At 44.2% G+C, this 22,194-nt stretch overlaps 1 protein-coding gene across 1 annotated transcript; it reads right to left on the bottom strand.

Moving 5' to 3' along the window:
* Positions 1–564: 564 nt before the first annotated feature.
* Positions 565–2,336, bottom strand: LOC114653630 (C-C chemokine receptor type 3-like). Its single transcript, XM_028804048.2, has one exon. It carries the CDS (start codon positions 2,157–2,159, stop codon positions 1,038–1,040), a length of 1,122 nt encoding a protein of 373 aa, XP_028659881.1. The 5' UTR covers positions 2,160–2,336; the 3' UTR covers positions 565–1,037.
* Between the last annotated feature and the right edge of the window lie 19,858 nt (positions 2,337–22,194).

Genomic DNA, 22,194 nt, shown 5'->3' with positions numbered 1-22,194 from the left:
GTTTTCCATGTTCTTCACTATCAAACACAGAGTAACAGTTTCCCCCTATTTTATTTCATTTTCAAGTCCTGAACTGGGTCATGGGGGGGGTGCTGGAGCCTATCCCAACCAGCATAGGGTGCAAGGCAGGAACAGACTCTGGACAGGGCACCACAAGGCGAATACACATAAACTCCCACACAGACACACACACACCCCAACCACACACTAGAGCCATTTTAGTATCACCAACCCACCTAACGTACATGCCTGTGGGAGGAAACAGGAGAACCCAGAGGAAACCCACACTGACACAGGGAGAATATGCAAACACACTGGGAGAACCCAGGATGCAAATCCTGGTCTCCTTACTGTAAGGCATCAACGCTACCACTGTCCCACTGTGCTGCCCAGCTTCCCTCAATGTTGATTAAATTTCCAAATGTCACATAGCCTAGTGTTAGTGACATTTCAAACCTTGCAACATGTATAGTGCACATAGCAGAGGCCAGATGTGGCATAGCCATCACCAGAATTTGACACCACAAATGGGGAAATAAAAGAAAATAATCCAAACTGCAAAAAATTGCTTTATTGTGAGATTACACACCACAAATTCTATCATCAATATAGAAGTCGGACCCGTAAAACCTTTTTTTCCTGTTGTTGTATTCTCTACTTCAGACTGTTACTCAATTGATCTTTTAACTTTATTCAGTCCAGAGGTCACAGGATTCCAAAATGGGAACTCATCAGATAAGTCTTTGCATGTTTTGAACACCAATTCAGCACTACAATGTTGATTATTTTATTACTTTCCGGTGACAATACCAAGTGAAAATAATGAATGCATTTATAAATGAAACTGAATGAAAAAACAATGAAGCCATGATGTGTATAATTTATGCTTTATAAGCATTAGATAAAGTTATCCACAGTTGTTACTAATATACAATTACATGTAATTTCATGTAATGATTTGTGGCTTTGTTTTAAAAAATGATCACCAGGCAGATACAAAACATTGCCATATATTTATTTGTGAATAAATAAATAAATCATATTAAATCCATTGATAAGGTTTGTCCTTCTCGAGCAGCCGACTTGCTGCACTCGCCACTCTCATGGCTTCTTTGATTCACTTTTCTGTCACATTGCAAATGTGAACCTCTACAAAGCAGATTAAGTAAAGACTGTCTGAAATTTTGAGCACACATGTAAAATAATGGGTTAACACAGCAGTGAAAGCAGGCAATATTGCGGCAGATTACAAGTGAGTATGTTAGATTTTTATATATACGACATTCTGTTAAGAAACCAATGTCTAACTCGCTCAGAGACAAAAGTAGCAGAGTTAGGTTGTAAGGTGCCCAGCACAGAAAAAATGCCAGGACAATGGCAAAAATGAGCTTCACAACTTTAAATTTCTTTTGTGTCCTGCACATTCTAACAGTTTGTAAAATTCTACAGTAACAGTAGATAATAATGAATAATGGAACTAAAAAGAAAAAAATATTTTGGATATAATATCCCACTAAGTTCAATGTGTTATTTTTCAGTTGACTGGCCAATTCAGGGTTGTTCTGTATGTGTTCTTCACATAGGATTCTGCCATCGAAACTTTCTAGTGCACTGGACTTTATCATTTCAAAGATTCCTCCTGCTAGGCTGAATAACCATACAATTCCAGCTGCCAAGTGTGCAAACCACAGCCTCTTCTTCAACTTAGGAGCTTTTGCATGAACAACTGTCAGGTAACGTTCAAAAGACATTGCTGTCAGAAACATTATACAGCTGTAGAGTCCAGTAAAATACATTCCACTTATTAGCCTGCACATTACGTATCCAAAGATCCAGTGGTGCACGTGGTAGACAGCCCAAAATGGGAGGGTGAAGGCAAACACCATGTCAGATATTGCCAAGTTTAATATAAAAATATTTGTTACCTTTTTCAAGTCTTCATACTTTATCACAACCAGCAAAACCAGGCCATTTCCAAGAAGACCAAGAAAAGAAAACAGGATAAAAAAGCCTGAGGTGAATGTAGCCATTAGTCTTGTTGTCTGTATGTCTTCCTCACAAAGTAGTACTATGGGTCCACTGAAGTTTTCAGTTTCCAATGTATTGAAAGAATAGTCAGGACTGAAAGTTGTGTCCCATGCAGTGTCCATGTTTTGCATGATTGGTGTTAAAATATACTCCTTCCAAAGGTCTGAAAAACAATAAAATAAAATGCTTATTTACAAATCATAAGAAGCTACAAAAGTTGAATCACTGATTTTCTTTCTGTAGGTGAGCTGCAGTAATAAATGGCAATAATGAAACTTTTTAATGCTTTGTCAATTTTGCATTTCGAAAGCTACATAAGCATTTGTTCCCATTTACAAGAAAAGGAAATGATTTTCTAAATGTAGGCATTTTTTAGTTGCGCCTCCTATTTTTGCTTTAGTTCAATTATGCAAATAATGGCTATGATTTTTTTATTTTAATTAATGAGATGCCAATTTACAGATCTTTTTAGGGCTTGTCTGTTCAAAGAAGTCATTTATCAATAACCAATTCCTCAGCTTGAGTGAGTTTATTGCTTATAATTAAAGTGACTGGAACCCCTTCTAGGGCTGCTGGTTTCTACCTGGTGCCCATTGCTGCTGTATTAGAAATAGAAAAGATAGATTGCCAATTTTTTGTAGATTCAGCTACTCTAAGAAATTTAAAAAATATACATTACACATCTTTGTATGCCATTTACTTGCTTATTCAGACTGTGTCATTTAACTGCAGTTAAATGTTTTCAAAGATTTGCCTCCTTTAGGCAGACCCACAACAATCACCCACCAAAAATAGGAAACTCCTTCCTGTACCCTTTCATAGCTACTCGCAGATCATTCAATAGTAGTGATAAACGCAATGATGCATGCAAAATTGAATTGACACCAAATCTCTCTTTGCAAAAAAATCGACTAAATAAGCTGTATTTCGCTTTTGCCGAAATTTGTTCCATTCACACAAGAAGAATAGCAGTTAGTTCCTGTCTGGGTAGCACTTTCATAATTTAACTCCTCCTGCATCTGCCTGTCGTTTAGTATTTAAATAGACAACTTTAATGAAAAAAAACAACAATGGAAGTATGCTTCTTCTGAACTCGGATAAGGCAGTCACTACGTAACGGGGGACAGGAAGGTTTTGGCATCGGCGACTTGTAAAGAAAACACAAGTGGTGCATTTTTTGTTGTGTCTTCATATGAAAAATATGCTGCATGTTTCTTTAAAAACACACAAACATGCACACAAGCACACACACACACGCACACACACTCTACACTCCTCAATGGTCATGTGAACTAAAAGAATTGGTTTTACCAGTATGGTACGGATTACATGCCATACACAGCTGCAGGAAAGGACACAGGTAAATACGGACATGAGAACAAGCCTATAGGAAGTAGTATTTATTGTTTACTATACTACAAAAAACTTTAAAACCCCAAAAGACCCTTGAGTTAGTTTCCTGTTTTGCATTTGCGATATTAGAACATTAGAAAAATCTAGACGAGAACAGGCCATTAAGTCCAACAAAGCAAACCAGTCCTATCCACTTAATTCTTCTAAGATAAAATCAATTCTAGTTTTGAAAGTCACAGAATTATTCCATGTGTGTTCACTGTGTAAAAAAAAACTTCCTAATGTTTGTGTGAAATTTACCCTTAATAAGTTTCCAACTGTGTCCCCATGGTCTTGTTGAACTCATTTTAAAATAATAGTCTTGATCCTCTGTTCTAATTCACTTCATAATTTTAAACATTCGGTCATGTCTTCTCTTAAACTGAAAAGGCTCATCTCTTTTAATCTGTCATAATTCATCCACTGTAGCCTTGGAATCATAGCTCTGCTATGTCCTTTTTTGTAAACTGGAAGTCAAAACTCACACGGTACTCAAGATGAGGCCTCACCAGTGCATTATAAAGCTTGAGCAGAACCTCCTTGGACGTACTCTATACGCCATGCTATATAACCTAACATTCTGTTAGCCTTCTTAATGGCTTCTGAACACTTTCTGGAAGTTGATAGTGATGTGTCCACTACGACTCCTAAATCCTAAAGCCTAATATTTTTACATCCTATGTGTAATACTTTACATTTACTTACATTACATTTCATCTACTACAAATCTGCCCAAGCATATATGCTGTCTAAGACCTTTTGTAATGATTTTACCTATTTTAGATTATCTGCCAATCCACCTAGCTTGGTATCATCTGCAAACTTAACCAGCTTGTTATTTATTCTTTTATTATATTATTTATATTATCAACATCACCTGAGAAAGAATTTTACATTTAGGTAAGTTCAGGGACTTAGTTAACACTAAAGTTGGACCACTGTCATCCATGGGATTTATCCCTCTTGATTGCTGAATTCCCACCTTGGAGAATTGCCAACGTCATCGTCCGGGGTGAATGTTTTCCCCTTGAAAGCAGCGACCAATCACAAAGCTTTCCGCAAAACATTCATGTCTGTTTCTTATTCAGTACTACTGAATCAAAGCATTGATTTCCAAAAGCCTTAATTCTTCATGGCATGGATTCCACAAAATTTCTTCGAGATTTTGGTCCTACCTGACATGACTGTGTCACTCAGTTCCTGCGGATCTGTCAGCTGTACATTCATGCTGCGAATTTCCCATTCTACCACATCCCAAAGATGTTCTATTGGATTAGGATCTGGTAACTGGGAAGACCGCTGAAGATCACTGAACTCCTTGCCATGTTCATGAAAACAGTTTAAGACAAAATTTGTTTTGTGTCATGGTGCATTATCTTCCATTAGAAGCACATATGCAGCAACACTACTCAAAAAGGCCATGGCATTTAAGCAATGATTGATTTGTATTAACAGGCCCAATGTGTGCCAAAAAACACTCCCCACACCACCACCACCATCCTGGACTGTTGACACAAGGTAGGTTGGGTACATGGATTCATTCTGTTGGTGCCAAATTCTTACTCTATCATCTGTGTGTCTCAGCAGAAATCAAGATTCATCACACCAGGCTACGTTTTTTCATTCTTCAACTGTCTAATTTTAGTGAGCCTGTGTCCACTGCAGCCTCAGCTTTCTGTTCCATCCATCCATCCATCCTCTTCCGCTTATCCGAGGTCGGGTCACGGGGGCAGCAGCTTGAGCAGAGATGCCCTGACTTCTCTCTCCCCGGCCACTTCTTCTAGCTCTTCTGGGAGAATCCCGAGGCGTTCCCAGGCCAGCCGGGAGACATAGTCCCTCCAGCGTGTCCTGGGTCTTCCCCGGGGCCTCCTCCCGGTTGGACGTGCCCGGAACACCTCACCAGGGAGGCGTCCAGGAGGCATCCTGATCAGATGCCCGAGCCACCTCATTTGACTCATCTCGATGCGGAGGAGCAGCGGCTCTACTCTGAGCCCCTCCCGGATGACTGAGCTTCTCACCCTATCTTTAAGGGAGAGCCCAGACACCCTGCGGAGGAAACTCATTTCAGCCGCTTGTATTCGCGATCTCGTTCTTTTGGTCACTACCCATAGCTCATGACCATAGGTGAGGGTAGGAACATAGATTAACCGGTAAATTGAGAGCTTTGCCTTATGGCTCAGCTCCTTTTTCACCACGACAGACCGATGCAGAGCCCGCATCACTGCGGACGCCGCACCGATCCGCCTGTCGATCTCACGATCCATTCTTCCCTCACTCGTGAACAATACCCCAAGATACTTGAACTCCTCCACTTGAGGCAGGATCTCGCTCCCAACCCTGAGAGGGCACTCCACCCTTTTCCGGCTGAGGACCATGGTCTCGGATTTGGAGGTGCTGATTCCCATCCCAGCCGCTTTACACTCAGCTGCGAACCGATCCAGAGAGAGCTGAAGATCACGGCCTGATGAAGCAAACAGGACAACATCATCTGCGAAAAGCAGTGACCCAATCCTGAGTCCACCAAACCGGACCCCCTCAACATCCTGGCTGCGCCTAGAAATTCTGTCCATAAAAGTTATGAACAGAATCGGTGACAATGGGCAGCCCTGGCGGAGTCCAACTCTCACTGGAAACGGGTTCGACTTACTGCCGGCAATGCGGACCAAGCTCTGACACCGTTTGTACAGGGACCGAACCGCCCTTATCAGGGGGTCCGGTACTCCATACTCCCGGAGCACCCCCCACAGGATTCCCCGAGGGACACGGTCGAACGCCTTTTCCAAGTCCACAAAACACATGTAGACTGGTTGGGCGAACTCCCATGCACCCTCCAGGACCCTGCTAAGGGTGTAGAGCTGGTCCACTGTTCCGCGACCAGGACGAAAACCACACTGTTCCTCCTGAATCCGAGATTCGACTATCCGACGGACCCTCCTCTCCAGAACCCCCGAATAGACTTTTCCAGGGAGGCTGAGGAGTGTGATCCCTCTGTAGTTGGAACACACCCTCCGATCCCCCTTCTTAAAGAGGGGGACCACCACCCCGGTCTGCCAATCCAGAGGCACTGTCCCTGATGTCCATGCAATGTTGCAGAGACGTGTCAACCAAGACAGCCCTACAACATCCAGAGCCTTGAGGAACTCCGGGCGTATCTCATCCACCCCCGGGGCCCTGCCACCAAGGAGTTTTTTGACCACGTCGGTGACCTCAGCCCCAGAGATGGGGGAGCCCACCTCCGAATCCCCAGGCTCTGCTTCCTCATTGGAAGGCATGTTATTGGGATTGAGGAGGTCTTCGAAGTACTCCCCCCCACCGACCCACAACGTCCCGAGTTGAGGTCAGCAGCGCACCATCCCCACCATATACAGTGTTGACACTGCACTGCTTCCCCCTCCTGAGACGCCGGACGGTGGACCAGAATCTCCTCGAAGCCGTCCGAAAGTCGTTCTCCATGGCCTCCCCAAACTCCTCCCATGCCCGAGTTTTTGCCTCAGCAACCACCGAAGCTGCATTCCGCTTGGCCTGCCGGTACCTATCAGCTGCCTCCAGAGTCCCACAGGACAAAAGGGACCGGTAGGACTCCTTCTTCAGCTTGACGGCATCCCTCACCGCCGGTGTCCACCAACGGGTTTGGGGATTGCCGCCACGACAGGCACCGACCACCTTACGGCCACAGCTCCGGTCAGCCGCCTCAACAATAGAGGCACGGAACATGGCCCATTCAGACTCAAGGTCCCCCACCTCCCTCGGGACATGGTCAAAGTTCTGCCGGAGGTGGGAGTTGAAGCTACTTCTGACAGGGGGCTCTGCCAGACGTTCCCAGCAGACCCTCACAACACGTTTGGGCCTACCAGGCCTGACCGGCATCCTCCCCCACCATCGAAGCCAACTGACCACCAGGTGGTGATCAGTTGATAGCTCTGCCCCTCTCTTCACCCGAGTGTCCAAGACATGTGGCCGCAAGTCCGACGACACGACCACAAAGTCGATCATCGAACTGAGGCCTAGGGTGTCCTGGTGCCAAGTGCACATATGAACACCCCTATGCTTGAACATGGTGTTCGTTATGGACAATCCGTGACGAGCACAGAAGTCCAATAACAAAACACTGCTCGGGTTCAGATCGGGGGGGCCATTCCTCCCAATCACGCCCTTCCAGGTCTCACTGTCATTGCCCACGTGAGCATTGAAGTCTCCCAGCAGTACGAGGGAGTCCCCAGAAGGTATTGCCCTCTAGCACCCCCTCCAGGGGACTCCAAAAAGGGTGGGTACTCCGAACTGCTGTTCGGTGCATACGCACAAACAACAGTTAAGACCCGTCCCCCCACCCGAAGGCGGAGGGAGGCTACCCTCTCATCTACTGGGGTAAACCCCAATGTACAGGCTCCAAGTCGGGGGGCAATAAGTATACCCACACCCACTCTGCGCCTCTCACCGGGGGCAACTCCAGAGTGGTAGAGAGTCCAGCCCCTCTCAAGGAGATTGGTTCCAGAGTCCAAGCTGTGCGTCGAGGTGAGCCCGACTATATCTAGCCGGAACCTCTCAACCTCACGCACAAGCTCAGGCTCCTTCCCCTTCAGAGAGGTGACATTCCACGTCCCAAGAGCCAGCTTCTGTAGCTGAGGATCGGACCGCCAAGGTCCCCGCCTTCGGCCACCACCCAACTCACACTGCACCCGACCTCCTTGGTCCCTCCCATAGGTGGTGAGCCCATGGGAAGGAGGACCCACGTTGCCTCTTCGGGCTGTGCCCGGCCGAGCCCCATGGGTGCAAGCCTGGCCACCAGGCGCTCGCCATCGAGCCCCACCTCCAGGCCTGGCTCCAGAGGGGGGCCCCGGTGACCCGCATCCGGGCAAGGGAAAACACCGTCCAAATTTTTTATTCGTCATAGGAGGTTTGTATAACCGCTCTTTGTCTCATCCTTCACCTAGGACCAGTTTGCCTTGGGTGGCCCTACCAGGGGCATAAAGCCCCGGACAACAGAGCTCCTAGGATCATTGGGACACGCAAACCCCTCCACCACGGTAAGGTGGCGGTTCGAGGAGCTTTCTGTTCGTAGCTGATATTAGTGATACTTGATGGAGTTTTCTGCTGTTGTAGCCCACTTGCTGTCTTTGATCAGAATCAATCATCATCATGACAAGATAAGCAATCAAATATATGCAATGTCCTGAAACCCCAGATATACATTTTAACAATTGCTTGTCCAAAGGACCAAAAAAAACAATAGAAGAAAAAAAAATTGAGAAAGCGACATCAGAAATCGAGACATGTGTGACCATTTCATCTGGACATCGGAGAACATTTTCAATAAAGAACACTGATTGCTAAATCTAAAAGCTGCCCAGAATAACATCCACCCTTGACATTTCTGATTCTTCAGTAAACTTTTTCTAAGACTACGTTTATCCAGACTTTACTACCTGTTTTGTTTTGTATCATACTTTCTTCCATTTGGTATAGTATTGACTCCAGCAGACCCCCGTGACCCTGTAGTTAGGATATAGTGGGTTGGATAATGGATGGATGGATGGTATGGTTACATGTTAATAAATACCACGTTACTTTTATATTTTCTATACTTTGTCTTTTGTCTAGAGTGATTGAAATAACAAAATGGTACTAAGTGTTGCATTAGATGGCTACTATCTCATTCATGGGGTTTATCAAGGCTATTGAGGTTGCACCTCAATAATCAGAACAACTGCAGTAGAAGTAAGATATTGTTTGATTAGTAAGTAGCATATAACAAAAAGAATTGTGTTTTTATGTGTCGCAATGACACCTCCAGGTTTGTTAGAGCTGGTGACAGTGAGTCCCTTTGTAGAGAATCTTATGCAGAATATTATGGAGTGACTGGCACTTGGCACCACTCGAGACTTTGTCTGGCTAGGATCTCAATATGTACATGTGTGAAATCAATTCTATGTGGAATATTGAAGGATAACTGGCAATTGGTATTTCCCAAGACTTTGTCTGAATAGGACCTCTATGTGTATGTGTGTGTATCTTTGTATGTGCTAATCTTAACGCTGAAGTGTAGGAGTAAACTAAACCAAATAATAAACCTGGTAAGTCTCATAAATCACACATTAATACAAGCTCTATTTCTGAGTATTACAGAAGCTGTAATAATGAAACTAAATTGGTATTGGAATTGAATTGAATTGCACATCCCTTGCTCCTATACTGTATGTGCCATCTTTGGAAATGTGATATCCTACAAAAATATTGTGAACTCCACACAGATATTTTTTATGGTAAGTCCAAAGAATACCATGACATTACATTTGAAAATGATTCATGCTTTTCCACACAGAGTGTGGAACAGTTTAGTTGATAGCCCTAATAAAAGTGAAATGTTAGTTTAGATATCATTTTTCAGTCCAAGTCATGTTAGCTAACAGGGAATTTTACTAACATATATCACAGAAAGCTTTTTCATTTTAATAGTTTTAAGTCAGCTTTTGAATCAAAGTAATACTTCATTTCCAATGTATCTCCACAAGGATGCAAACACAATTTTTGATGAGCCGTGATAGTGCTTAGTCAGATTGCTACCTGGCTCATCCTGTGAACCAAAAAACTAAAAGACTCTTCTAGTGTTGTATGCTTTCTGTGACTTTTGATTTTCAAGGTTCAGTTCTGGTCACTTCAATGCTATCCATCAGCAAAAGCAATATATTTTATACTAAGCCCATGCTGTAAAAATTCTGGGCCCCTAAACACTATTGAAATCGTTTTGCAGATGTGCTCGCCCCCTTGTCTATCAGCGGTAGAATGAGTTTCTCTCTCGCTTGTCTTTCCTCACTTTCTTTCAGCTTTATGTTGTAGCCTTGTACTTCTTTCTTCTTCCGACTCGTTAATTTGGGGCCGCCTTACTGGCCCTTTTAGCCTCATGCTGTAGCCTCACACTTCCTTGTCATCTCGCACTTCCGGGCCGGACAGACAGACACACACACTTCCACGTGTAGGCGTTTACATATAAGATAAGTAACATCAAGGATATCTCCCTTCTTTGGATACTCTAATTCCTGATTCAGCACATTTCTTTCTGATTGGCTGAATGGTTGTGCCCTGCAAAGGACTGGCATACTGTCCTCCATGTGCACTTCTTGCCTTACATTCTGCGATGATCATGGGCTGCCTGTTACCCTAAAATGTAGAATTAAATGTGTATCTATAACATCTGTTCCATTCTTGTTGCTTGATTGCATGCTATGCACATTCTTAATCTCTTTATAACTAGCTGTCACTAGATGATTGGAGCATGTATATGCACAATACTTCCCAGTGTTGTACTGACAGCAGCCGGCGATATCTTTGAAAAATAATGCAGTTTTTTTTTTGCCTGGAATAAGCTTTTGTAAATATCATTAAGATGCTATCACATATCACTGTAATTACGTGCTGATCAACATCTGAATTTTTCAGAATGCTGCCTGAGTTCTTTATAGAAAGTGGCAATTGTCCAATCAACTCTGCTCTGCAAAAGAATAGGGTGAACCCAATATGTGATGACACCTCGTCTTCAGTACTTTGACTGCTAGGATTAAAAACACCAAACTCATAGGAGACCTTCTGGAGACACAGTCATCATACAACACTAAAACACTTTGAAACCTAGCTATTGCCACAGTCTTGTTGGCCTGTCATTACCAATTGTTTGCTGCCACTGATACTATATTTAAGTCTGTATGGATTCAGAATTAATTTAAGATTATAGTTTTCATATTTCTGGATTTCATCTTTCATTTATATATTTAAGGGTAATATTTTGGGCTGAAAACATGATGTCAGAATTTTGTTTTAGTTTTTTCCCCTTTTTTGTTTGTTTTTTTGTTTGTTCCTTCCCCCTTGTTTATTCCCTATTTATATATTTTTAAACTGTAGTTTAAACTGTAGCGTCTTTCCTGGCAATTACCTGTTTTTTTTTTGCCCTGTGTAAGTCACCTGAAACTCTAGAGCAGTGTTTCTTAAACAAGGGATCATGGACATGTTTGTAATGTGTCTCCACATACAGTAGATGGATAGTAAAATTAGTCTAAGTGCGAATACTGTGATGAGTGATATATCACCCTTTATTTAGCATACTACTGTAGATTCAGAAAGTATTTAGACCGCTTCACTTGATGCACACTTTATTGTTTTGCAGATTTCATTTTAAATTGATAAATGTACCATTTTTGATAGTTAATCTACACTCAATAGCCCATAATAACAAAATAAAAACATACATTTAGAAAGGTTTGCAAATTTATTAAAAATCAATAACTGAAATCTGTTATTCATGTAAGTATCCAGACCCTTTGCTGTGGCACTCCGAATTGTGCTCAAGTCATCCTGTTTGCTTTAAATATCCTTTAGCTATGTTTAGAACTTAATTAGAGTCCACCTGTGGCAAATTAAATTGATTGGACATAAAAAGGCACACACCTTTGTATAAAACCTCTCACAATTCACACTGTATGTCAGGACTAAATCAAAGCCATGAAGTTAAATTATCTCCCTTGGGACCGTCGCAATCAAATTGTGGTGTGGCATAGGTCAGTGCAAAGGTATAAAATCATTTCTAAAGATTTGAGTGTTTCGAGGAACACAGTGGCATCAATAATTGTGAAATGGAAGAAGTTTGGAGCACCAAGACTCTTCTTAGAGTTGGCTAGGGATTGTCATTTTGTAATTCTGCCTTGAGCCAAGTCTGGATGCTGTCTTGTAAAGCTTCTCCTATCTTTCCTTCTGCGGATACAGAAACTAACATCTCAAGGGCATATGACATCACTTCCAGTTCCAGGCTTCCTGGACTCACCCCTTCCACCTCACTGATTTCATAACCTGCACCACTGCCATCTTTCTCCAGTCTAATGAAAAACTAGCGTCTGTGAAGATTTTTCTCTCGCTACATGTTAATTCATGTTTATTATTTTGTTATATGATATACAGAGTTTTCCTGGGGGTGCTCCAAAGTTTTATCTTTGTCCATCCATCCATTTTCCAACCCGCTGAATCCGAACACAGGGTCACGGGGGTCTGCTGGAGCCAATCCCAGCCAACACAGGGCACAAGGCAGGGAACCAATCCCGGGCAGGGTGCCAACCCACCGCAGGACACACACAAACACACCAAGCACACACTAGGGCCAATTTAGAATCGCCAATCCACCTAACCTGCATGTCTTTGGACTGTGGGAGGAAACCGGAGCGCCCGGAGGAAACCCACGCAGACACGGGGAGAACATGCAAACTCCACGCAGGGAGGACCCGGGAAGTGAACCCAGGTCCCCAGATCTCCCAACTGCGAGGCAGCAGCGCTACCCACTGCGCCATCTTTGTTCTTAGTTTTATTTAAACCAGCCACACTTAGGAAGAAGGGCTTTGATCAGGGAGGCCATTCTTACCAATCTTCATAAGTCCTCTACTGAGAAGAATCACCCTTTGGGAAACAGACCATCTCAACCCAGTTCCATCATTCAGACGTTTATGGTAGAGTGGCTTTACAGAATCCACTCTTTTTTTTTTATATATTTTATTAATTTTATTGTAATCATTCCATACAAATAGATCAATTTTTACAAAAAAATAGATTTGAAAACAAATCAAACCCCACCCCTGAGAATTAGAGCATGGCCAAAGGAGTAATACTTAAAGCTTGTAAACATACCTAAATTGTTGAGTTTAATAGGGCAATAAAGATAAATGGATAAGGAAAAGAAATGCGGAAATAATTATTTCTTCTTATTCTAAAATATTATTGATTAGATCCTGCCAGGTTCTGAAAAAGTTCTGTACAGATCCTCTAACTGAGAATTTGATTTTTTCCAATTTCAAATAAAATAAAACATCGGTTTCCCACTGACTTATAAGAGGAGAGTTAGGATTCTTCCAATTTAACAAAATAAGTCTGTGTGCCAAACGTGTAGTGAATGCAATCACAGTTTGCTTGTCCTTCTCCACTTCAAATCCATCTGGAAGAACACCAAACACAGCTGTTAATGGGTTAGGAGGGATTGTGACACAAAGGCTGTCTGAAAGGCACTTAAAAATTTTGGTCCAAAATGATGTTAATTTGGTGCAGGCCCAAAACATGTGACCCAGTGAGGCAGGAGCTTGGTTGCAACGTTTGCAGGTTGGATCTTGCCCTGGAAATATTTTGGACAGTTTTAAGCGAGACAGATGAGCTCGATATATAATTTTGAGCTGAATAATTCTATGCTTTGCGCATATGGAGCTCAAGTGAATTCTCTGCATTGCTACCTTTCACTCCTTTTCTGATATATTAATTAAGAGATCTTTTTCCCATTGTCCTCTTGGATCTTTGAAAAGAAGGGACTCTAATAAAATTTTATATATTGCAGAAATGGTGTCTAAGTCCTCGAAATTGAGCAGTATTTTTTCCAGCATGGTGGAGGGTACGAGATGAGGAAAATTGGGCAGGTTCTGTTTAACAAAGTTTCTAATTTGAAGATAGTGAAAGAAATGTGTAGCTGGAAGGTTAAATTTGGAATGTAATTGTTCAAAGGATGCAAAGATATTGTCTATATAAAGATCTCTGATCAATTTAATCCCAAATCTTTTCCAGATATTAAAAACTGGATATGTTTGCGAGGGTTGAAAGAGGTGGTTCTCCTGCAAAGGTGTCACAAATAAAAGATTTTCCATCTTAAATTGCTTTCTAAATTGGTTCCATGTTCTGAGTGAGTGAAGCACAATTGGGTTATTAGTATATTTGCGATAACTTGCATTAATTGGAGCGCAGAGCAGGGAATATAAAGAAGTACTGCAGGATTTTACTTCTATTGCGGACCAAGCCTGTGTATGTTAATTTATTTGTGTCCAGGTTTTTATGGCTTGTATGTTTGTTGCCCAGTAATAAAACTGAAAATTAGGTAAAGCCATGCCACCTTCTGCCTGAGGTCATTGTAGGGTTGCTCTTCGGATACGTGAATGTTTTGAGTTCCAAATAAATGAGGTTATGGTTGAATCTAATTGCTTAAAAAATTATTTATTGATGTATATTGGAATGTTTTGAAATTAAAAAAGAAGCTTAGGGAGGATATTCATCTTAACAACGTTAATTGTTCCAGCTAGAGTGAGATGAAGGGTTGACCATCTATGCAAGTCTTGCTTGATTTTTTCCATACAGACGGCGAAATTTTCTTGATAAAGTGCTTTATGTTTATTTGTGATATTTACCCCATGGTATTTAAACTAATCTGCTATGGTAAAAGGTAGGGTGTCTAATTTAATATTATATGCTTGAGAATTCACTGGAAACAGTATACTTTTATTCAAATTAATTCTGAGACCAGAGATCTTTTGAAATTCTGTTAGTGCTGTTAAAACTGCAGGCACAGTGTTTTGTGGGTCTGATATATATAAAACCATATCATCTGCATATAGAGAAATTTTCTGTTCCAGTCCTTCTCTGATAATCCCCTTTATCTGATAAGAATTTCGACAGTGGACCGCCAGTGGTTCAATGATGATTGCAAACAGCAGTGGTGACAAGGGGCATCCTTGTCTGGTGCCACATTCTAGTTTAAAGTAGTCTGAACAAATGTTGTTAATACAAACTGAAGCTTCTGGATTGGTATACAGTAATTTGATCCATGCACAAATATTCGGGCCAAACCCTAATTTCTCCAATGCAGTGACAAGGTAGTTCCATTCAATCATATCAAATGCTTTTTCTGCATCCAATGATAATCCATCCATCCATCCATTTTCCAACCCGCTGAATCTGAACACAGGGTCACGGGGGTCCGCTGGAGCCAATCCCAGCCAACACAGGGCACAAGGCAAGGAACCAATCCTGGTCAGGGTGCCAACCCACCGCAGGACACACACAAACACACCCACACACCAAGCACACACTAGGGCCAATTTAGAATCGCCAATCCACCTAACCTGCATGTCTTTGGACTGTGGGAGGAAACCGGAGCGCCCGGAGGAAACCCACGCAGACACAGGGAGAACATGCAAACTCCACGCAGGGAGGACCCGGGAAGCGAACCCGGGTCCCCAGGTCTCCCAACTGCGAGGCAGCAGCGCTCCAATGATAATCATTGCTGCAAAGTTTTATTTTTGTTCTTAGTTTTATTTAAACCAGCCACACTTAGGAAGAAGGGCTTAGGTCAGGGAGGTCATTCTAACCAATCTTCATAAGTCCTCTACTGAGATGAATCACCCTTTGGGAAAGAGACCATCTCAGCCCAGTTCCATCATTCAGACGTTTATGGTAGAGTGGCATTACAGAATCCACTCTTGAGTAAAAGGCATTTATAAAACTTTAAGAGAGCATGAATAAAAAAAATCTCTCATCTGATCAGACAAAAATTAAACTTTGGGCAGAACAGCAAGCACTATGTCTGGCAAAGACAAGGCACTACTCTTTACTTCCCTAATACTTACCCAAAGGTGAAGAGTGGGGGTGGCAGCATCATGCTATGGAGGTGTGTCTCAGTGGCATGGAGACTGGTCAGAACTGAGGGACAGATAAATACAGCTAAAAACAGAGAAGTCATTGAAGAAAACCTGCTCCAAAGTGTACAGGATTTCAGACTGGGGCAGCAGTTTACCTATCAGCATGAAAATGACCTGAAGTAGTAGTATACAGCCAAGACAATACTAGAGAGGCACTAGGACAAATCTCTAAAAGTCTTTGGACAGCCCAGCCAAAGCTTAGATTTAAACCCCATAGAACATCTGTGGAGATGCCTGAAGATGGCAGTTTATAGACATTTCCCATCCAACCTGACAGAATTTGAGAGGATCTGCCAGGAAGAGATGGATAATAATAATACATTTTATTTATATAGTGCCTTTCCCATGCTCAAGGCGCTTCACAGAGTCTTAGAAAAAAACAGCAGGGTATATGTAACATTGGATACAAACGTTTTCCTGAATAGAACAATGAAACAGATAACAAAGTATTACATAGAATAAAGGACAATAAACCAAAGTAAAATACTAAATTCAATAATAAAAGAAAAACCTAACAAATAACCAAATTTGTGATATAACAGACACACAAGTTATCTTGAGCACCTGGACAGAGAGGTAAACTGAAAGAAAGGGCAGAATGTTAAGTTAAGTTAAAAGCCTTCCTAAATAGATGAGTTTTAAGTTGTTTTTTAAAAGAATGAATGGAGTCAGCTGATCTAATTTATTTCAGGATGTCATTCCAAAGTCTGGGTGATATGGAGCTGAAGGCCCTGACACCCATAGAGTGCAGGTTAGTGTGAGGCACAACAAGATTACCAGAATCAGAGGACTTTAGTAGGCAAACAGGAGCATAGTGATTTAGAAGGTCACTGATGTAGTCCGGTGCAAGGCCATTTAAAGCTTTGTAGATTAGTAATAGAATTTTATATTAAATCCTGTAAGACACAGGGAGCCAGTGAAGGTGAAGCAAGATGGGTGTGAGGTGCTCACTGTTGCTGGTTTGTGTAAAGACTCTTGCAGCAGAGTTTTGAATCAACTGGAGCTGTGATATAAATTAGAAGGGGCAGCGAGTTACAATAATCGATGCGGGATGTGATAAAAGCATGGACAAGTATCTCAGCATTAGAAAAGGAGAGGAAGGAGCGAACACAGGATATGTTACGGAGATGAAAGTAAGAAAGTTTCTTAATGTGATTCATGTGGGTGGAATAAGAAAGAGAGGAATCAAAAATGATACCAAGATTCCTTGCATCAGAAGAAGGTCTGATGAGATCACCATCAAGAGTGACTGAGAAGGAGCTAATTTTCTTAAGTAGCACTTTAGTGCCAATTTACAGGAGTTCAGTTTTGTTGCAATTTAATTTTAAAAAGTTCTGCTCCACCCAGATTTTAATTTCACTGAGGCATGTTGTGAGCTGGGAAAACTCTGATGAAGTTGCACTTTTGACATTGAAATAGAGCTGAGTGTCATCTGCATAAAAATGATAATCCAGTCCATAGCTACGAATAATATGACCAAGGGGAAGCATATAAATACAGAAAAGCAGAGGACCGAGGACAGAGCCCCTAGGAACTCCTTGTGTGACTGGCACTGAGCTGGATCTGCTGTTGCCAAGACTAGCAAACTCTTGCCTATCAGTCAGATAGGACTTGAACCACTGGAGGGCAGTGCAAGAGATACCCAGTATGTTCTCCATTCTGGACAGTAGAATGTCATGTCTGACAGTGTCAAATGCTGCATGAGGTCTAACAGAATTAATATGCTGGTTTGTCCAGAGTCTGCTGCCATAAGCAAATCAATTCCAATGTATAAAACTTGTATAGACTTACCCAGGAAGACTCAAAGCTGAAATTACTACAAAAGGCCTTCTTCAAAGCATTGATATTTCAGTTCTGATATTAATTGTAGTTTTAGGTTTTATTTTATTTTATAAAATTAATTTTTATTTTTATTTCGTTCTAGTTTTCAGTGGAGTCAACAATTTTTATTTTTATTTAGTCTGTGTTTGAAATTTTAGTTTTTATTTTATTTAGTTCTGGCTTTTTTATGTAATATTAGTACAATTTTAGTTTTTTTTTCTGTTGCAAGACCACAAATGCTGGCCTACACATATTTCAATGCCAGTTATGCTTCAGTCAACAAAATACACTCACAGTTCACAATACCGTTAAACACAGCTTGACTATCAATGATCAAACAGATTAAGTGGCCTAATGAGTACAGTCAGCAAGATCAAATGGTTTTTTTTTTTTTTTTTTTTTTTTTTTGTTCTTTATTTCGTCTTATACGATTTCTCGTATTAGAACTTTGTTAGTTTTCGCATACCCCTTGGGGTCAGAGCGCAGGGTCTGAAACCAGTCCGTGCAAGTATGTTGCTGCTAAGCTTTAAACAAGCACACATTTCAAGAGATTTTTTCATGTGTGGAAACTGGCCCAGACACAGACAGGCGGACACCGATAGTTCGCCCACAACATGTTTATTATATATAATTTATAACAATAAAGTGCCACACAACCCAAAAACTCCCCCAGGCCTCTACAATGCCTTCTCTATCTCTTCAGGCCTTCTCCTTTCCTCTCCTCCCAAGCTCCGTCTGTCTTCCTCCCGACTCAAGCCATCGAATGTTGGGAGGCAGCCCCTTTAATCCTCACCCGGACATGCTCCAGGTGCCTCCCGATTAGCTTCCGCCGGCACTCCCAAGTGTGGCGGAAGTACCAGCTGTGCACCCGGAAGCACTCCGGGTGTCCCTGGTCTTCTTCGCCCCAGCACCTCCGGTGTGCATTGGGGTGCCCCCTGGCGGTGACCACGGGCCCCTATAGGGCTGAGCTTCTAAGCTCTGTTCCTGTGGTCCCCAAAGCCACCAGGGCGGTCACCCCCTCGTGGTCTGGAGGAGGCGTAAGCCCTCCTCCAGTCCTCCTGGGCGTCCCAGCTGGGTACCACCCCCAGCCACTCGTCACACATGTTACAACGACGTCCACTGCTGACAGCCACACAGTGAAAATATTCGCTTGACAAACGCCTGTAATGCAGGCACACGGACAAAATCCTCGGCCACTGCACCAGCAGACTGTATTTTGACGATTTCTGCTGCCAGTACTAAAGCAGTGGCGTGTGGTGAGTTACATGGCTGGTGAGGCACTGACTCCTTCAGAGTCAGACTTACAAATATATGAACCCAAAAGAGTAGCTTATTCACTATTCAACTGGCAGCATGCACATTGACTACTGGTTATGTTTAATATCTAATCAGCATTCTTTACACACACATAGGTAAGGTATATATTTGGCTAAGAAAGAATGTTTGCCTTTGCAATTTCACAATTCAAGCTCATTCAATTCAAATGAAAATATAGAGTGGTTTACAAAAAAACGTATTTCAATTTTTTTCTCCTCCTCGAACCGCCACCTTACCGTGGTGGAGGGGTTTGCATGTCCCAATGATCCTAGGAGCTCTGTTGTCCGGGGCTTTATGCCCCTGGTAGGGCCACCCAAGGCAAACTGGTCCTAGGTGAGGGATGAGACAGAGAGCGGTTATACAAACCTCCTATGACGAATAAAAAATTTGGACGGCGTTTTCCCTCGCCCGGACGCGGGTCACTGAGGCCCCCCTCTGGAGCCAGGCCTGGAGGTGGGGCTCGATGGCGAGCGCCTGGTGGCCGGGCTTGCACCCATGGGGCTCGGCCAGGCACAGCCTGAAGAGGCAAAGTGGGTCCCCCTTCCCATGGGCTCACCACCTATGGGAGGGGCCAAGGAGGTCGGGTGCAGTGTGAGTTGGGTGGTGGCCGAAGGCGGGGACCTTGGCAGTCCGATCCTTGGCTACAGAAGCTGGCTCTTGGGATGTGGAATGTCACCTTTCTGAAGGGGAAGGAGCCTGAGCTTGTGAGTGAGGTTGAGAGGTTCCGGCTAGATATAGTCGGGCTCACCTCGACGCACAGCTTGGACTCTGGAACCAATCTCCTTGAGAGGGGCTGGACTCTCTACCACTCTGGAGTTGCCCCCGGTGACAGGCGCAGAGCGGGTGTGGGTATACTTATTGCCCCCCGACTTGGAGCCTGTACATTGGGGTTTACCCCAGTAGACGAGAGGGTAGCCTCCCTCCGCCTTCGGGTGGGGGGATGGGTCCTAACTGTTGTTTGTGCGTATGCACCGAACAGCAGTTCGGAGTACCCACCGTTTTTGGAGTCCCTGGAGGGTGTGCTAGAGGGCATACCATCTGGGGACTCCCTCGTACTGCTGGGAGACTTCAATGCTCACGTGGGCAATGACAGTGAGACCTGGAAGGGCGTGATTGGGAGGAATGGCCCCACCAATCTGAATCCGAGTGGTGTTTTGTTATTGGACTTCTGTGCTCATCACGGATTGTCCATAACGAACACCATGTTCAAGCATAGGGGTGTTCATATGTGTACTTGGCACCAGGACACCCTAGGCCTCAGTTCGATGATCGACTTTGTGGTCGTGTTGTCGGACTTGCGGCCACATGTCTTGGACACTCGGGTGAAGAGAGGAGCGGAGCTATCAACTGATCACCACCTGGTGGTGAGTTGGCTTCGATGGTGGGGGAGGATGCCAGTCAGGCCTGGTAGGCCCAAACGTGTTGTGAGGGTCTGCTGGGAACGTCTGGCAGAGCCCCCTGTCAGAAGTAGCTTCAACTCCCACCTCCAGCAGAACTTTGACCATGTCCCGAGGGAGGTGGGGGACATTGAGTCCGAATGGGCCATGTTCCGTGCCTCTATTGTTGAGGCGGCTGACCGGAGCTGTGGCCGTAAGGTGGTCGGTGCCTGTCGTGGCGGGAATTCCCGAACCCGTTGGTGGACACCAGCGGAGAGGGATGCCGTCAAGCTGAAGAAAGAGTCCTACCGGTCCCTTTTGTCCTGTGGGACTCTGGAGGCAGCTAATAGGTACCGGCAGGCCAAGCGTAATACAGCTTCGGTGGTTGCTGAGGCAAAATCTCGGGCATGGGAGGAGTTTGGGGAGGCCATGGAGAACGACTTTCGGACGGCTTCGAGGAGATTCTGGTCCACCGTCCGGCGTCTCAGGAGGGGGAAGCAGTGCAGTGTCAACACTGTATATGGTGGGGATGGTGCGCTGCTGACCTCGACTCGGGACGTTGTGGGTCGGTGGGGGGAGTACTTCGAAGACCTCCTCAATCCCAATAACATGCCTTCCAATGAGGAAGCAGAGCCTGGGGACTCGGAGGTGGGCTCCCCCATCTCTGGGACTGAGGTCACCGAGGTGGTCAAAAAACTCCTTGGTGGCAGGGCCCCGGGGGTGGATGAGATACGCCCGGAGTTCCTAAAGGCTCTGGATGTTGTAGGGCTGTCTTGGTTGACACGTCTCTACAACATCGCATGGACATCCGGGACAGTGCCTCTGGATTGGCAGACTGGGGTGGTGGTCCCCCTCTTTAAGCAGGGGGACCGGAGGGTGTGTTCCAACTACAAAGGGATCACACTCCTCAGCCTCCCTGGAAAAGTCTATTCGGGGGTTCTGGAGAGGAGGGTCCGTCGGATAGTCGAACCTCGGATTCAGGAGGAACAGTGTGGTTTTCGTCCTGGTCGCGGAACAGTGGACCAGCTCTACACCCTTAGCAGGGTCCTGGAGGGTGCATGGGAGTTCGCCCAACCAGTCTACATGTGTTTTGTGGACTTGGATAAGGCGTTCGACCATGTCCCTCGGGGAATCCTGTGGGGGGTAATCCAAGAGTATGGGGTACCGGACCCCCTGATAAGGGCGGTTCAGTCCCTGTACAACCGGTGTCAGAGCTTGGTTCGCATTGCTGGCAGTAAGTCAAACCCATTTCCAGTGAGAGTTGGACTCCGCCAGGGCTGCCCATTGTCACCGATTCTGTTCATAACTTTTATGGACAGAATTTCTAGGCGCAGCCAGGGTGTTGAGGGGGTCCGGTTTGGTGGACTCAGGATTGGGTCACTGCTTTTTGCAGATGATGTTGTCCTGTTTGCTTCATCAGGCCGTGCTCTTCAGCTCTCTCTGGATCGGTTCGCAGCTGAGTGTGAAGCGGCTGGGATGGGAATCAGCACCTCCAAATCCGAGACCATGGTCCTCAGCCGGAAAAGGGTGGAGTGCCCTCTCAGGGTTGGGAGCGAGATCCTGCCTCAAGTGGAGGAGTTCAAGGATCTTGGGGTCTTGTTCACGAGTGAGGGAAGAATGGAGCGTGAGATCGACAGGCGGATCGGTGCGGCGTCCACAGTAATGCGGGCTCTGCATCGGTCTGTCGTGGTGAAAAAGGAGCTGAGCCATAAGGCAAAGCTCTCAATTTACCGGTCGATCTATGTTCCTACCCTCACCTATGGTCATGAGCTATGAGT

This window comes from Erpetoichthys calabaricus, chromosome 6, assembly GCF_900747795.2.
Source record: "Erpetoichthys calabaricus chromosome 6, fErpCal1.3, whole genome shotgun sequence".
NCBI classification, from domain to species: domain Eukaryota; kingdom Metazoa; phylum Chordata; class Cladistia; order Polypteriformes; family Polypteridae; genus Erpetoichthys; species Erpetoichthys calabaricus.
Note: the sequence above shows the minus strand (reverse complement) of the source record. Positions and strands in the feature narration are given on the sequence as shown.

Excerpts from the sequence above, each read along its gene's own strand:
- LOC114653630 (XM_028804048.2), bottom strand. The coding sequence starts at position 2,159 with ATGCAAAACATGGACACTGCATGGGACACAACTTTCAGTCCTGACTAT.